Source organism: Martes martes (genome assembly GCF_963455335.1).
Source record: "Martes martes genome assembly, chromosome: 12".
NCBI lineage: Eukaryota > Metazoa > Chordata > Mammalia > Carnivora > Mustelidae > Martes > Martes martes.
Window position 1 is genome coordinate 4,103,729 of NC_137900.1, and position 18,554 is coordinate 4,122,282.

The window sequence follows — 18,554 nt, forward strand, 5'->3', positions numbered from 1 at the left end:
CCTCCCGGCACTGGGTCCAGCTGGTGGGCACCCTCACAGCAGTGGCGCACTGGGGTCTGAAGTGTGGGTGCCTAGGGCAGAGACACCGAACAGGGCTCTGGAGTGCAGGCACCGAGGGATGATGGCTCCAGGGCCCCAGGTGCACGCATGTGGAGTTGCCAGAGAGCCGAGATCGGGAGCACGGGCGCACCCAGAGCAGCCAGCGGCCCGGGGTCTGCACGGGGCTGGGGAGGCAGCAGGCAGTCCTGACTCGAGGGTGGCAGAAGAGAGCAGATCCTTCTGGAAAGAGGGTGCAGCAGCATCGCCTTCCCTAGAGGGTCTGTGGTAGCAACGGCCACTGGTTACGCCCACGGCAAACGCTATGTCTTTTGTGAAACAGGCCACCGGGGTCTGCCAACTAGCACACGGGTGCTCTGCGGTGAAAGCTGTGGGGAGCCTAGGCGCCACAGGGCCGCAGAACTCCTCCAAGGTCCTCCCCAGGGCATGCCACTGGGGACCACAATGGCACCCACCACGGGACTGATAGACAGCCCCACCGCCTTCTCTGGTCCTAGCCACTTTCTGCCGCCTCATGTCAGCCTGTCTCCCCAGCCGTCCTTTCAAGGCAGTAGCACTTGTGCTCCACTGTGTTGCCACGTTCTTAACTGGACACCTGAGTCCTCCCAAAGCTGTTTCCATTAATGGATAGATGTCTAAGTGCTTTTCTGGGGGTGCAAAGCCTGGTACCTCCCAGTTATCCTCGGAGGCGCCTGCTTCTCTCTCTGTGATTTGAATCCGAGTTCTCTACTCCTTACATGAATTCCATTCGTCCTTTCCCTTTTCTTCAACGACTGTGTCATCTATTTCCCGACACCGGGCCGAATCCGTCTGTTTCAATCGGATGAACACCTACTGGCTGGGACAGTGAAGCATCCAGCCCCTCCCTTGTGTGGCAGAACAGCTGTCCCTGTCCCGACTGCAGCGAGACGCATGGAACCGCGCATCCGGCCGCCTGGCCACACACCCGTTCCAGAGACAGGGTCAACTCCGGGTCCTGCACAGTGGACTCGGGCTCCGGTTCAGAACTTCAGAATCTTCCTGAACAGAAATAATTCTCTTTTCCAACCTGTATGTGACCCCGGAAGACAACACCCCGACTCTTCCTGCAATCTTGCCACCGCAAGGGGCAAGGGTGAGAGGGGTTTGAATGAACTGATTTAGAGTTTTTGAAATATTTATAGCACTTTTCAGATGTTCTGTATCTTCTTATGTAAGTTTGGTAAGTTATATTTCTCCAGGACATCATCCATGTTTTGAAATTTATTGGCTGTATTACACACAGTGTATTTTCCTCTTCTTCTCAGTGTTAGGCTGCAGTGATGTCCTCCTCATTCCTGACACTGAGTATGCCTTTTCCACAGTCAGTCTCATCAGGGGCAACCAATTTTATTAGACATTTGAAAGAGCCAGTTTCAAGCTTTGTTAACACTCTTTTGTATGTTTGTTTTAGATTTTATTAATCTGTGCTCTTATCTGTTGTATTTCCTCTTTATTTGGTTTTTCGTTTTGTATCAGACACTGATTTGTAGCCTTTTCTCCTTTTTAATATATGCATTTCTGCAAAATTATAGCTTTAGCTGCATGCCCAGGTTTTGATATGTAATATTCTCATTTGCATGATTTTCATGTCCTTACCATTCAGAGTATTTTCTTAATTTCCACTGTAATTTCTTCTTTGCTTCATGGGATATTTATAAGTGAATTTCATACACACACACACACACACACATTTCTTAACTGGAAAATATAAAGAGACCTTTTAGGGATCTCTTGTTTTTGAATTCCAGCTAACGTCCAAATGTAGTTGGAAAACATGCTTTGAATGATTTTGATCCTTTGGAATTTGTTGAGATTTGCTTTGTGTCCTGCATATAGTTAATTTAAAAATACTCTATGTGGACTTAAAAACAAATGTGTACTCTCCAGCCACTGGTTGTTCTACATATAGACCAGTAATGCTAATTCTATTGCTAAAATCCATTATATCCTTATAGATTTTTGTCGTCCTGTTCTAAAGGCTGTAAAACTCACATAACAATTCCAGATCTATTTCTTCATTTGCTTCCGTTAGTTTTTGCTTTATATATGTTAAGACTGTGTTATTAGAGACACACAAACATGGAATTATTCTGTCTTCTTGGAGAGCTGAACTCTTCTCCATTATGACTTTGCCTTAAAGCCTATTTTGTGTGATACAAAAAGATCTCTACTAGCTTTCTTTAGTATTCGTGTGCCGTGTTTCCCCCGTTTCTTTACATTTAACTTTTTGTATTCTTCGATCTTAGTTTGGTACTGGTTTGTTCTCTTTTTTCACATTGGGCAATCTTTGATATTTAATCCATTTATATTTAATTATTGATCTATTTGGGTAAAACCTACCACCTTACTAATGATTTTCTATGTGTCGTGCATGGTCAATGTTACTTTTTCTCTCCTTCCTTGTCTTTTGTTAAGAATTCTTCCCAAATACACCCCACCATGAGTGTATGAGTGATCTACTATTTTATAATTCCCACAGGGGCATTCTAGAGACAATACACATTCTTGATTTTAGCTCTTCCCAGAAAATGCAAGAACCCAGGAGCCCCGTGAATACAATTCTCTCCTCTAGTAAATATGTGTGTATTTCATGTACATAACAGATACATTTCAACTCTCGGAAGACACTGTGCTTTTCTACAGTCAGCATTCACTGAGCTCTGCCCGTGTATCTGTAATGCCATTACTTTTATCCCCTCCTGCATCTCTGACATTCCAAGAGGGGTCACCGTTTTTTGCCTAAAAATACCCCCTCCAGTATTTCTTCCGGTGAGATGTAAAGGTAGTGAACAACTTCAGTCTCTATTCTGTCTTCCTGTAGGTAGGATCCTGCTACCAGGTAGGGGGTCAAAGCTGGCACTTATTTCCTTCATCGCATGAGGGCAGCGACATTTCTCGGTCTCCTGGCAGTCCCTGTATCTGCTCAGACAGGAGCCGTCCAAATCACTGTTGCCCTTAGAGGCACCTGCTTTTTCCTCAAGCATTCTTTCAGTTCTGTTTGCCTCTGGTTTTCCTAACTTTCACCATAACATACATTAAGTATAGTTGTTTCTCCTAATTTGGAGGACTTCTTGAATTTGTGGTTAATGCCTTGCAACTCTCCACATTATTTCCTCAAAATTGATTCTGTCCCATTCTCTTCCTTTCTGGGGCACGAATTATATCCTATGTTTGACTCTCTCACTGTAATCCCTGTATCTTGTAGCTCCTTTCACTTTAAATATATTTTTTAAAGATTTTCTTTATTTGACACAGAGAGACAGTGAGAAAGGGAACACAGGCAGGGGGGGTGGGAGAGGAAGAAGCAGGCTTCCCGCTGAGAAAGGAGTCTGACATGGGGCTGATCCCAGGACCCTGGGATCATGACATGAGCCAAAGGCAGATGCTTACCGACTGAGCCACCCAGGTGCCCCTACTTTAAATACTTTTTCAGGGACGCCTGGGTGGCTCAGTCGGTTGAGACGCTGCCTTCGACTCGGGTCATGATCCCAGAGTTCTGGGATCAAGTCCCACATCAGGCTCCTTGCTCTGTGGGGAGGCTGCTTCTCTCTCCACCTCTGCCTACCACTCTGCCTGCTTGTGCGCTCTCTCTGTCTCTGACAAATAAATAAATAGAATCTTTTAATAAATAAATAAATACTTTTTGAGTTACCTTTTAATTTGGTAATTCTCTCTCCAGTGTTGTACAAACCATCCAGTGGGTCTTGGTTTTAATTACTGCATCTCCTAGCTCTACAATTTCTGTTCAGTTAGGAGTTTTTGTGTTGTTTTTTTTTTTTAAATATGCAAGCAAAATCATCACCACGGTCGACACGGTTCATGAATGTTTGTTCGTGAATGTCTGTAGTCTACCCGTCCATCCCATTCCTGCCACACCCTCCTTCCCAGACAACTACTGATCTGCTTTCCATCCCTGTAGTCTCCATTTTCTAGTCTTTCATTTGGGACCGTACAACATGCACTTCTGTCTGGCTTCTTTCATTTAAAATAACTATTCTGAAAATGACCCATACTGTAGTCAACAGTTCATTTCTTTTTTATTGCAGAATATCGTTATGCTGTACGGATAAACCACAATATGATTATCTGTACCTGCTGATGGATACGTGGGCTGATTCGCATTCTGGGCTATTACACATCAAGTTGTTATGGACATCTGCTCTCATTTTTGTTGGATGAGTACCTAGGAATGGAATGGCTAGATCACCAGTGAAACCATTTAGACCCGGACAATAATTTTTGGGAGATTTTCTCACTATAAATTCCATCTTTTTAATTGGTACAGGAGCATTCAGGTTAACTGTTCCATCCTGGATGAGTTTTAGCAGGTTGTGGCTTTTGTGGAATTAGCCCATTTCATCTAAGTTGTTAAATTCATATGTGTAGGTTTGTTCATAGTATTCTATGACTATGATTCCTTGATTATTATTCTTTTATGCAGGGTCTCCGGTGATATCTCTTTTATTCCTGATAGAGGTACTCGGAGATTCATCATAAATACAGATTTTCTTCAAAGAACCAGTTTTTTATTTCATTGGTTTTTGTCTGTTGTTTTTTCCATTTTGAATTTCTACTTTTTAGTCCTTTCATTCTGCTTGCTTTGGATTTATTTTGTTCCTAGTTTTTAAAAATTTCTTAAGATGGACGCTTGGATGATTGAATTGAGACTTCTTTTCTCATCCAACCATGTAGCGCTGTAAGAGTTCCTCTACTGCATCAGCTGCGGTTCCACAAATTTTAATATGTTGCATTTTCATTCCTATTCATTTCAAAATGTTTCTAATTTTCCTTGAGATTTCTTCTTTGACTTACAGATTTGTTTATCTATTGCTGAGAGAAGAGTGTTGAAGTCTCCAACTCTAATTGTAGGTTTGTCTGTGTCTCCTTTCAAAAGAAAGGAGCTCTATTGTTGAAGATCCACTGTTAAAGCTCCGTTGTTAGGTACCTTCATATTTACAACTGTGTGTCAGCTTGAGGAATTGACCCTTTTTTTTCTTTAAACTGACATACAATATCCTATTAGTTTCAGATCATACTGATTCAATATTTATATGTTATCAAATGGCCCCTAGGATAAGAATAGTTGCCACTTGTCACAATTCTTAAAATGTTACTGACTATATTCCCTATACTGTACTCAACATCCCTATGACTTATTTATTTAAAACGGGAAGTCTGTACTTACTAATCCCCTCCCATACTTCACTCATCCCCCAGCCCCTCCCTTCTCTGGTAAACAACTGCCTGTTTCCTTTATCTACGAGTCTGTTTCTGTTTTGTTCATTTGTCCTTTTCATTTTTGTTCATTTGTTTTTAGACTTCACATGTAGGTAAAATAATAGGGTATTTGTCTCAGACTTACTTAACATAATATCCTCTAGGTTCATCTATGTTGTTGCAAATCGCAAGTTTTCACTCTTTTTTATGACGAGTAATATTCGTGTGTGTGTGTGTGTGTATCTCACGTCTCCTTTATCCATTCATCTACTGATGGATACTTAGGTTGCTTCCATATCTTGTCTATTGTGAATAATACGGCAATGACGACAGGAGTTCATGTATCTCTTCCAATCGGTGTTTTCATTTTCTTCAGAGAAACACCCAGAAATGGAATCGCTGGGACATAGGGCAGTTCTAATTCTTAATTTTTTGAGGAACGTCGATACTGTTTCCTATAGTAGCTGTACCAATTTTTCCCACAAGCAATGTACAAAGGTTCCCTTTTCTCCATATCCTCACCAACACTCATTTCTTGTCCTTTTTATTCTAGCCATCCGGACAGGTGTGAGGTGGCATCTCCTTGTGGCTTTGATTTGTGGTTTGCTGGTGATGAGTGACGTTGAGCATCTTGTCATGTGTCTGTTGGCCATCTGGATGTCTTCTTCGGATAAATGTCTGTTCAAGTCCTCTGCCCATTTAATCAAGTTGTGTTTTTCATATTAACTTGTGTAAATTCTTTTAGATATGACCCCTTATCGGATATATGGTTTACAAATATCTTCTCCCAAAATGTTGCTTTTCATTTTCTTGATGGTTTCCTTTACTGTACAAAAGCTCTTTAATTTGATGTAATCCCATTTGTTTATTTTGGGTTTTGTTGCCTTTGCCTAAGAAGGGTGGTCCAAAAAAATACTGTTAAGATCAATATCAAACAGCTTATGGTCTGTTTTCTTCTAGCTGCTTTTGGTTTCAAGCCTTTGAACCATTTTGAATGTATTTTTGTATATGAGTAAAGTAATGGCCCAGTTTAATTCTTTTGCATGGAGCTGTCCAATTTTCCCAACACCATTTATTGAAGTGATTTTTTTTTCCCCCACTGTATATTCTTGCCTCCTTTGTCATAGAATTGACCACATATGCATGGGTTTCTGGGCTTTCCAGTCTATTCCACTGATCTGTCTCTGTTTTCATGCCAGTACCATACTTCTTTTTTTATTATTACTATGGCTTTTTTAAGATTTTATTTATTTATTTGAGACAGAGAGAGAGAGAGAGAGGAGGAAGCAGGCTCCCTGATGAGCAGAGAGCCCGATGCAGGACTCGATCTGAGGATCCCGGGATCATGACCTGAGCTGAAGGCAGAGGCTTTAACCCACTGAGCCACCCAGGCGCCTGCTGTTGGTACTTTGATGAGGGTTACATGGAATCTGTAGATTGCTTTGGGTAGTATGGACATTTTAACAATATTTGTTCCTCCAATCCATAAACAAGGTATATCTTTCTATTTATTCTAATTGTCAGTTTCTTTTATCAATGTCATAGTTTTCAGAGTACCCGTCTTTCACTTTCTTGGTTAAATTTATTCCTAGGTATTTCATTCTTCTTGATGCAACTGTAAATGGGATCATTTTCCCAATTTCTGATAATTCATTATTAATGTACAGAAATGCAAGAGTCGTGTAAGTCAATTTTGTATCCTGTAACTTTACTGAATTCACTTACAGGCATAATTTGGAGGTACTGTGGGCTATTTCAGACTACTGCAATAGATGAGTATTGTAATAAAGCGAGTCAAAAGAATTTTTTGGTTTCCCAATGCATATGAAAGTCGTTTACACTACAGTCTGTTCAGTGTGCAATAACAATATATTTTTCATGTATTTTTTTAAAGCAGTGTATATACCTTAACTTAAAAATACTTTATTTCTGGGGTGTGTGAGTGGCTTATCTGGTTAAGTGTCTCTTCATTTCAGCTCTAGTCATGATCTCAGGGTCGTGAGATTGAACCCCGAGCTGGGCTCTGCACTGGCTGTGGAGCCTGCCTTAGGATTCTCTCTCACCCTCTCTGTGCCAACCCCCCTGCCACCGACTCGCTCTCTCAAATAAAAGACCTTATTTCTAAAAAATGCTAACCGTTATCTGACCTTTCAGTGAATCAAAATTATTCTTCCGGTCTTGCCTTGATGTTGATGGCTGCTGCCTGATCAGGGTGATGGTGCTCAAAATTGGGGTGGTTGTGGCATTTTCTTAAAATAAGACAATAAGGTTTGCCACACCGACTCCTCCTTTCAGGAAAAATTTCTCTGTAGCATGCAGTGCTGTTTGATACCACTAAACTTCTTTCAAAATCGGAATCAATCCTCTCAAATGCTGCCACTGCCTTATCAACTAAGTTTATATAAAATTCTAAGTCCTGGGGCACCTGGGTGGCTCAGTGGGTTAAAGCCTCTGCCTTCGGCTCAGGTCATGATTCCAGCGTCCTGGGATCGAGCCCCACATCGGGCTCTCGGCTTGGCGGGGAGCCTGCTTCTCTCCCTCTTTCTGCCTGCCTCTCTGCCTACTTGTGATCTGTCTCTCTGTCAAATAAATAAGTAGAATCTTTAAAAAATAAAAAATAAAATAAAATTCTAAGTCCTTTGTTGTCATTTCAACAGTCTTCATGGCATCTTCACCAGGTATAGATTCCACCTCAAGAAACCACTTTCTTTTCTTTGCTTATCCATAGAAAGTAACTCTCCATCCATTCAAGTTTTATTGTGAGAATGCAGTAATTCAAATACAATAATAATGAACACCTTTGAAATACTGCAAAAATTACCAAAACATGACAGAGACACAAAGTGAACAAATATCATTAGGAACATGGCACCAAAAGACTTCCTCGACACAGGACCGCCACAGTCCTTCAGTCTGCAAAGAAATACAGCATCTGTGAAATGCAGTAAAGCACACAAGGAGATGAGGTGTGCTTGCATTAGTTATAATCGGTTTTTTTTGCTGGAGTCTTTATAGTTTTCTAGATATGGCATCGGGTCATCTGCATATAGTTCTACTTCTTCCTTTCTAATTTGGGTGCCTTTTATTTCTTTTTCTTGCCTAATTGCTGTGACTATGACTCCTAACACTGTGTTAAATAGAAGTGGTGAGAGTGGACATCCTTGTCTTATTCTTGATGTTAGATAAAAAGCTTTCACCTCTTCACCACTGAGTATGACATTACCTGTGGGTTTGTCATATGAGGCCTTGAATCTGTTGAGGTACATTTCTTCTATACCCACTCTGTTTAGAGTTTTTCTCGTAAATGGATGCTGAATTTTGTCAAAGGATTTTTCTTCATCTACTGATACGATTATCATTTCTTTTGTTAATGGAGCATAGCTGTGGAACCATTCTCATCTCCCTGGAATGAATCCTACTTGACTGTGGTGAATGGTTCTTATAATGTATTGTTGAATTCAGTTTGCTGTATGTGCATCAAAGGTACTGGTTTGTAATTTGTTTGTTTTTGTAGTGTCTTTGTCTGGTTTGGTGTCAGGGTAATGCAGGCCTCACGGGAAGAGTCTGAACGCATTCATTCCCCTTCAACTTTATGGAATAGTTTTAAAAGGACAGGTACTAACTTTTTTAAAAATGTTTGGTAGAATTCAAGATGGAAAGATGGCAGCGGAGTAGGAGGACTCTAGACTCACCTAATCCCATAAATATAACTAGTTATGAAATCATCCTAAATATCCCAGAAATCTTTCCGAAGACTGGCAGAATAAACATCACAATTAAAGGTAGAGAAGAGGCCACATGAAGAGAGGTAGGAAGCACAGAGACGGGACTCGGGAGAGAAATGGACAGTGGCTGCAGTGGTAGGAAAGGAGCCGTGGTCGCACAGGTGGGTGAGACAGACCAGCACAAGTGAGAGTGCAGGAGGAAAACAAATTCCCATAGCAACCAGCTTCAAAAGTGAGAGGAGCGAAATTTCATGAGTTCTTGCAACCAGCAGGGGTAAAGCCCGTTGTTTTAAAAGTCAGTGGGCTTGGCTGGAATAGAGCCCAGAGGGTGCTAAGCTGCTCTCACAGAGAAGGCAGGCAGACTACCCTCAGCCAGTGTGGAAACAGGGATCTGAACAGTGTCCAGGTGCACAGTGGGGAGGGTGTGTGCTGATCTCAGAGCACATCCCAAATAGGCATCTTCGCATAGAGACCACTCTAGGAACAAAGGAACTCTCCAGTGCCATTTGCCTTCCCTGCCCCTCACCTAAGCATAGGGCCACCTGCAGGAACCAGTAGACCGTCACTACCTAACTTGCTCACACCAAGCCCCACTCTCAACCATGCACCAGAAAAAATGCACTTCCTAGTTACACCTGTCTCAGTCCCACTACAGTGGATTCCCTCCCCCAGAAGACTGGCCCAACCCCCTTCCCACGCCGCATCTCCCAACTCGGGAGTTCTGCAGGGCCTCTTCCAGCGCCAGTGGTGGCAAGTGTCCCTTCACAAGCAGACAAGAGCACATCTAGTTAAAACACTCCACATTCAGGCCAGGGACCCAACGCTGCCCACAGCAGACAAAGAGAACCTCTGAAGTTGACCGGCCTGAAAAATAAAGCAGCCAGGACACAGCAGCGCAGCCCACACAACATACACAGGACATACTCCCTGCGGTGTCAGACCCTGGGGAAGAGAGGACATTGCACTGCAGGGCACTCCAGGACCTCTTCCTCACAAAGCCATTACCCTCAAGAAGAGGAGACATGGCTGACTTGCCTAACACACAGAGACAGGCACACAGATGTAGACAAAATAATAAGAGGAATTTATCCCAAATCAAAGAACAGGACAAGACCACAGATGGAGACATAAGTGAAACAGATATGAGTAACATGCTTGAGGGAGTATTTAAAGCAGTAATCATAAGGTTACTCACTGGACTTGAGAAAATAGAGGACATGACTGAGACCCTTAACAGAGATAACAAATAACATAGCAGACAAAAGGGTTCAATAAACAAAAACATGTAAGAAACATACTTGATGGAATGAACAGCAGGCTGGAAGAAGCAGAATGAATTAATGACCTTGAAGACAAAATAATGAAAAGTAATCAAGCCGAACAAAGGAGAGAAAAAGGAATTATGCAAAACGAGAACAGACTTAGGGAATTCAGTGACTCCAACAAACGTAAGAACATTTGTATTCTATGAGCCTCACAAGAGGAAGAGAGAGAAAAGGAGGCACAAACTTATTTGAAGAAAGGATAGCTGAAAACTTCCCTAATCTGGGGAAGGAAACAGACATCTACATCCAGCAGTCATGGAGAACTCCCATCAAAATCAACAAAAGCAGATCCACACCAAGACATATTGTAATTAAAATGGCAAAACATAGTGATAAAGAAAAAATATTAAAAACAGTGAGACAAAGAAGACAGTTACAGACAAGGGAAACTGCATAAGGCTATCGGGACTTTTCAGCAAAAACTCTGCAGGCCAGAATGGAGTGACATGATATATTCAAAGTACTACATGCGGGAAATCTGCAACCAAGAATACTCTAGGGGCGCCTGGGTGGCTCAGCTGTTAAGCGTCTGCCTTTGGCTCAGGTCGTGATCTCAGTGTCCTGAGATCAAGCCTTGCATTGGGTTCCCTGCTCAACGGAGAGCCTGCTTCTCCCTCTCCCACTCCCCCTGCCTGTATTCCCTTTCTCGCTGTCTCTCTCTGTGTCAAATAAATAAATAAAATCTTAAAAAAAAAAAAAAGAATACTCTATCTGGCAAGGTTATCATTCATAACAAAAGAAGAGATAAAACGCTTCCCAAACAAAAGCTAAAGGAATTCATGACCACGAAGCCAGCCCTGCAAGAAATATTAAAGGGGAATCTTTATGTAGAAAGAAGACCAAGAATGACAGTATTAAAGTAGGAAACACAAAAGCAGTAAATATGAGTATTTCTGTAAAAATGCAGTCAAGGAACTCATAAAATGGAAGGATGTAAAGTATGACACCATATATCTAAAATGTGGAGAGGAGAGGAAAAACTAGGTCCAAACTTAAATGATCATTGACAATACAGACTGCTGTAGACAGAAGACATTACATGCAAACCTAATGGTAACCTTCTGTAAAAAACAACTAATAGATATGCCAAGCATAGAAAGAAATACTAAAGAAACCAGCAAACCACAAAGGAAAAAAAGACAAAGGATCAGAGAAAATTTTCAGAAATGACAAAACAATAAAATGGCAATGAATATATATCAATAGTTACTTTGAATGTAAAAGGACTAAATGCTCCAATCAAAAGACAAGGGGTGACAGAATGGACAAAAAGAAAACAAAACAAAAAAGCAAAAAAACCTCACAAGACCCAGTTATATATACTGCCTACAAAAGACTCATTTCATACTTTTTAAAGAAGATTAAAAAAAAAAAAAAAAGACTCATTTCAGACCTAAAGACACCTGCAGATTGAAAATGAGGGGATGGAGAAACATTTATCCCGCTAATGGACGTTAAAAGAAAGCTGGGGTAACAGTACTTACCTTGAACATGACAGACTTTAAAACAAAGACTCAACAAGAAACAAAGAGGGATGCTATAATAAAGAGGCCACTCCAACAAGATACGACGATTGTAAATATTTATGCATCCATCACAGGAGCACCCAAATACATAGAAAAGTTAAAAACATAAAGGAACCCATTGCTAATAACACAATGATAGTAGGGGACTTTAACACCCCACTTATATCAATGGACAGATCATCAAAACAGAAGAATCAACAAGGTAAACATTGGCTTTGAGTGACACACTGGACAAGAGGAACATAACAGATGCATGCAGAACATTCCATCCTAAAACAGAATACACATTCTTTTCAAGTGCACATGGAACATTCTCCAGAATATGTCACATATTAGGCCACAAAACAAGCCTCAACAAATTCAGAAAGATCAAAGTCATACCATGCACCTTTTCCAACCACAATACTATGAAACTAAAAGTCAACCACAAGGAAAAAAAAAAACAAAAAAAAAAACACAAAAACAGAAAGACCACAAAAACAAGGAGGCTAAATTACATGCTACTACACAATGAATGGGTCAACCAAGAAATAAAAGAGGAAATTTTAAAGTGGATAAAAACAAATGAAAATGGAAACAACAGTTCAAAACCTTTGGGATGTAGCAAAAGTGGTTCCAAGAGGGAAGTATATAGCAATACAAGCTGACCTCACAAAGGAAATTCTTAAATAAACAACCTAACCATATACCTAAAGAAGATTAAAAAAAAAAAACAACCCTAAAACCAGCAAAAGGGAGGAAATAATAACAATTAGAGCAGAAATAAATGATACAGAAACTAAAAAACAGAACAGGTCCATGAAACCAGTATCTGTTCTTTGGAAAAAAACAAAATTGATAAACCTGTAGCCAAACTAATCAAGAACAAAAGGATTCAAATAAATAAACCCCAAATGAGAAAACAGTAACAACAAACACCACAGAAAAAAACAAGTATAAAAGAATATTATGAAAAACTATATGTCAACAAATTAGACAACCTAGAAGAAATGGATAAATTTCTAGAAAAATAACCTTCCACAACTGACTCAGGAAGAAACAGAAAATTTTAACAGACAGATTACCAGCAAAGAATTTCAGTCAGTAATCAAGAAACTCCCAACAAACAGAAGTTCCAACAACAAAAGCCCAGGACCAGGTAGTTGCACAGGTGAATTTTACCAAACATTTAAAGAAGAGTTAATATCTATTCTTCTCAAACTACTCCAAAAACTAGAATAGGAAGGGAAACTTCCATATTCATTCCATGAAGCCGGCATTATCCTGATACCAAAGCCAGAAAAAGACAACACTAAAAAAAAATTATTGGCCAGTATCCCTGATGAACACAGATCCAAAAATCCTCAACAAAATACTAGCAAACTGAATCCAATAGTACATTAAAAAAAAAAAAAATCATTCACCATGATCAAGTAGGATTTATTCCTGGGCTGCAAGTTGGTTCGATATTGGTAAATCAATCAACATGATACATCACACATCAGTAAGAGAAAGAGTAGTAACCATATATTCATTTCAGTAGATGCAGAAAAAGCACGAGACAAAGCACAACATCCAGTCATCATAAAAACCTTCAACAAAATAAAGTTTGGAAGGAACATACCTCAACATAATAAAGGCCATATATGAAAAATCCACAGCCTGGGCACCTGGGTGTTTCAGTTAGTTAAGCGTCCAACTCCTGGTTTTAGCTCAGGTTATGATCTCAGGGTCTTGAGACTGAGCCCTACATCGGACCCCACAGTCAGCAGGGAATCTGTTTGAGATTCTCTCTCTCTTTCTCCCTGCCCCCCACCCCTCTCTAAAATAAAGAAATACATCTTTTTAAAAACAAAGGAAAAGAAAAATCTACAGCCAACATCATCCTCAACAAAGAAAAACTGAAAGCCTTTCCCCTAAGGTCAGGAATAAAACAAGGATGTCTAATGTCACCACTTTTATTCAGCACAGTAATGGAAATCCTAACCATAGCAATCAGACAAGAAAAGGGAATAAAATGTATCCAAATCAGCAAGTCTTTCCACAGTCTACTTAGAATCAGTATTTTACCACTTCAGTCAGAATGCAGAAATACTTTCAACTTCCAAGGCACTTCACCCCCTCCTACCATAGTTTCTTTATTCTGTTTATATACATTAAAAGCTCCCTCAGACAATGTTATAATTTTTTGTTACCAGCATCAAACCTGTTTTGAAGAACTCAAGAAGAGAAGTCTATCACTTTCACCTAGATATTTATCATTTCTGTTCCTCTTCCTGCAGTCCTTGTGTTCCAAGTGCTATCATTTCCCTTCTGTCTGAAGATCTTTACCAATTCTTTTAGAGCAGAAATTCTACAAATTATAGAACAAATTCTGTTTTTGTTAACCTAAGAATTTTTCTTCAGATTCATTCCTGAAGAACATTTTCTCTGAAAACAGATTTCTGAGTTGATAGGTTTTTTCCTTCAATGCTTCAGAAATGCTGTGCCACTTGCTTCTGGACTACATGGTTTCTGGTGAGAAATCTGCAGTCATTTAACCACTGTTTCCCTCCAGGTCCTGCATCATTTTCCTCTGGCTGCTTTCACCACTTTTTATCTTTATTTCTCAGCAGTTTATGATGTGTCCAGGTATGGATTTTTTGGGGTTTGTACCTTTTGGGGATTCATTCTACTCCTTCAATCTACAGGTTTGTCTTTCACCAAACTTGGGAAGTTTTCCATATTATTTCCTCGTATTTTTTCAGCATTGCACTCTTTCTCTTCTGCTTCTGGGTCTGTTGACACAAATGTTAGATCTCCATGGCTGTTCCACAGCCCGTGAAGCTCTGTTCATTTTTTTCTAAGTTCTGATTAGTTCAGGTATCTTAGTTTTCAGTTTTCAAGTTTCCATGTCTCTCCTCCTTGGTTCCCACATCTTCACGGGTACTTTCCACTTTACATTTGTTTTAACAATGTTTGTGACTGCTTGCTGAGGCATATTTACAATAGTTTCTTTAAATTCTTTGTGGGATCATCCCAACATCTATTTTATCTTGCCACTGCCAAGTGTTGGCTGTCTTTTTCCAATGCAAGTTGGCATTTTTATGGTTTCTCATTTGATAAGTATTTGGATTGCACTGGTTGGATCAGATTGGATTGAATTTTGAATATTATGAGACACTTAGTCTCTTTACATCCTGTGGTGATTGGCTGATATTGCCCCTTTACCAAGCAGCTGACCTACTTAGGTTTAAGCTGCGAGTTACAACTCATCTTCTGTAGCTATAGCGTCAGTTTGGATTTCAGTGCCTGTGCTGTTCTAACCCGACCTGAAACGTGTGTGGCTCTCAGAGGCCAGTCTAGCCATCAACTCAGTTCTCAGCATATTATATGCTAATTAGAATCAAATCCATACATACAGAGGTCAGGGGTGAACCCGGGAATTCATCAACAACCTTATGGGGTTACTTTCCCAAGCTCCTCCTTTTTCATGATCTCCCTGACCCGTGGGACTCCCCTTTCCAACTCCCTAGAGAGAACCATCCACTTCCACACCTGAGCAGAGCCAAGTGGCTGAACAGAAAGGGGAAAAAAGCAATGGATTTTGGTTCTGTACCCTTTGAGCCCTGGCTCCACCCAGCAGAGAAGGGCTCCCCCCTATCACTGTGTTGGCACCTGTTCCTGCTGCTACCGCTCAGAACTGTCTGTGGGCTCGGGCACAAGCGAAGGGGCAAAGAAAACAGCGAGGGACACACGCCATGCTCCGAGCTCCAGGAGCTCCTTCTTCTTCCTGCTCTGCAAGCCGAAACTAGCAGGCGTCTCCTGGAGCTTCCCTGTCTGTACCCAGCACTCACTCCCAGGCTTCACGCTGCCCTGACCTTGGGCCAGGAGGCACCGAAGGGAAATGCTAAGCTCACCACTAGCCCAGGAATCCCTGGCATTCTGGCACACTTCCCCATCCTCCAGTTGCTACTTATTTCCCAAGTCTCAGAGAGCTGAGCCCTGCCCGGGGCCCAGCATATAGCTAGGCTCAGTAAGTGAAGGGCTGGTGTGCTGTGCACACTCTGTCTTGCCCAGGACCAGGATTCTCAGCCTAGTTATTTTTTATTACGAGTCAAATAGTGTGTTCGTAAAGCTGTACAATTGTGAGGTCCAGAGCGGTGCTGTCTTCCTGCAGGAAGGACCGGAGTGCTCCCGCCTGAGCACACAGCAGCCACCCTGAGATCACCCCAATGCGGGCATCTCTCTGCCTGGCTTGTCACTCCGCCAGCAGGACTCCGCCCCTTTTCTCTGCGCTGGTGAGTTGTCGAAGCTTCAGCGCTCAGCCTCTCGATCACCCTACAGGAACGGGAGCTGCCCCCAGGGGAACAGAACTAGCACTGGGCTCCCTCGCATCCTGGTCTCCAGCCCACCCTGGCCCCGGCCTGATCTGCACGGTCTTGAGACGCTCAAATACCTTCAAGCCGACGATCTTTATAATTCATCCCACTTCTCTGGTCACCCTCAACAAACAGTTCACCCAAATGAACAGATCTGCCATCCTTGGAAATAACTAACTCCCCACGCCCGCTTTTTTAAATTTTTTTTTAAATAAACGGATTCCAAAAAATTTCTTGAGATCAGTGCACAGAAGAAGGAACTAGGGCTTACCTTGGACACGTCCCGTGAATCCCTGCCGCACACCGAAAATCAGCTTATGTCTAGAAGGGTCTTTCTCCCCTCAGTTAACTGTGTGTGTGTGCATTAAAGTCAAGACGTAGCAGTTGAGTGTGTTCTTATTGCAAACGGAGCCTCTGCAGACAATGCTGCTGCCCCCGATCCTTCACCCAGGTTGGGCCTGACCCTTTATCTGAGATCACCAGGTCTGTTCTTGGCTCCACTGGGATTCTGTTACTAGTGTGATCCTTTCCCCATAGGAAAAACCTCTAAATGCATGACGGCAGTCATGGGAAACACACAATACGAAATGAAAAATGATTCACAAATATTTTTCACAAATGTGCCACAAAGTTAGGTCAAGTTATATAATTGGCAACTTTTTCCTGCCAGCTTCCAGGGAATTAAACCCAGAATCTGTTGAAGTGACTATTTTCAGCCTCCCAAGGAACCAAAGAATCAGGATTTAAGCGACAGCCCCAAGGGCAAGCTTGCTAGCGTCTGTGCACACCGGGGCACATCATTATCGGGCGGATTTCCTCGGGGACCTTCTAAAATCAGACTGTGGGCACTGAAAGGAACCTTCCCCCCCCCCACCCTCCAGAGCAAGCAGAGCCAGAAGGATCAGGTCGCTGCAGGCGGGTCACACAGTGGGAAGGAGTGAGACGTGAGAGCCACACGCCCACACCGGCAACAGACAGCGAGGGCAGAGTTCTCCCAGCACACACCTGAGCAGCCCGGGTGTGTCACCTGCACCAGGAAGGTAAGGACTGGCTCAAGCCAGAGCGCCACCCTGACGGGGCTCATTAGATGGAAAACCAGGCTAGGGATGCAGACATGATGTGGTCCACAGGCTACTCTGGGCTGCAGGGTGACCGCGCTGGGGGCGCCAGCACCCCAAGTTACTGGGGAGAAAGGCTTGGAACTTCCAGCTGCTCCTACCTTGGCTGGCTTCTGGCTGCACGGAGCTCGGAGGAAGGGGGGGTGAGGATTCCGGGGCCTCCGCTGCTGGGTGCTCAGCCACTGGGCAGATGATAAACCACCTCTTCCCTGTGTGCAGGACTACGGAGCGGGACCAAAACAGCAGAAGAGACCAGTGAATTTCTCCCGTGGCCAATGGGACCCCTCACCATTGGCACCAGACCTGCCTGGGGAACTCAAGTCAGTTGTGGGGGGGTGCGCATGTGCAGCCCACTTGGGCTACTGGCAGCCTGGGGCTCACACAACACCCCCAAACATGGGCTGAGCTCCTGGGATGCCGGCAGTGCCGTTGGCGAAGGGGTAACGCCAGCCGGGACAACAGGAGGCAGCGGGGAGTCCCCGGCACGCTTGGCCCCACCAGCGCCAGACCCAGCCCCTCACAGCAGCCCTCCCCACACCTGGGGAGATGCTCACCCTATAGTGCAGAACCCCCCACCCCACTGGGCGATGACCAGACCCCTTTACGACACGCGCAGTGGGGTCTGATGGAATGCCTGCTAAGAGACACAGGAAGAACGGGGATGGAAATGCCTCCTCCACGGTGGGTCTGGCGGGCAGGAAGGGCCCGGAAGGCACACGTACCGTTCTGCTGATACACAGGGGCGTTTGCCTGGGACTGGCGACTCTCCTGGTGGAGGTAAAGGGTCAGAAGTCAGCAGACCACGTGAAACAAGGACCTCCTGCAAACACACTGTGGCCTCAAAACACCCGAGGGGCCTCGGAAGCTCAGACGTTTCCAACTGAACTGAAGGCGCCCACCCCCCCACCCCCCGCCACCTCACCTGACACTGCGTGACCCGCAGACGCCTCCGGCAGGCCCGGGGCATCCGCAAGCCCTGGCCCTTTTGGGACCCCTCACCCAGGACTCACCTCCCCGGAGCCCAGGCCGCAGGTGCTGAGGTGCGGTGGGCTCATCCCCGGGTCCGAGCCACGGTCGACGTCTGTGTCCTCGCTGAGCATGTCCTCTGCCTTGTCCATGACGTCTTTCATCTGCTCGATGAACGTGTCCCGCTCGGCCTGCAGGATGAAGTCGTGCTCCACCTGCAACGGCACAGGCGGCCCTGCTGGGGGACGCGCCGCGGGCG

General features: G+C 43.3%; 1 protein-coding gene across 1 annotated transcript in view; it reads right to left on the reverse strand.

Moving 5' to 3' along the window:
* The window catches only part of WNK2 (WNK lysine deficient protein kinase 2), a gene marked incomplete at its 5' end in the record, with an annotated part of 117,247 nt that overhangs the window by 42,577 nt on the left and 56,116 nt on the right, over nt 1-18,554 (reverse strand). Inside the window, 3 exons of the mRNA XM_080820797.1 lie at nt 17,431-17,550; nt 18,052-18,097; nt 18,340-18,510. Coding sequence (XP_080676923.1) covers nt 17,431-17,550; nt 18,052-18,097; nt 18,340-18,510 — 337 coding nt within the window. The remainder of the gene's footprint in view (nt 1-17,430; nt 17,551-18,051; nt 18,098-18,339; nt 18,511-18,554) is intronic.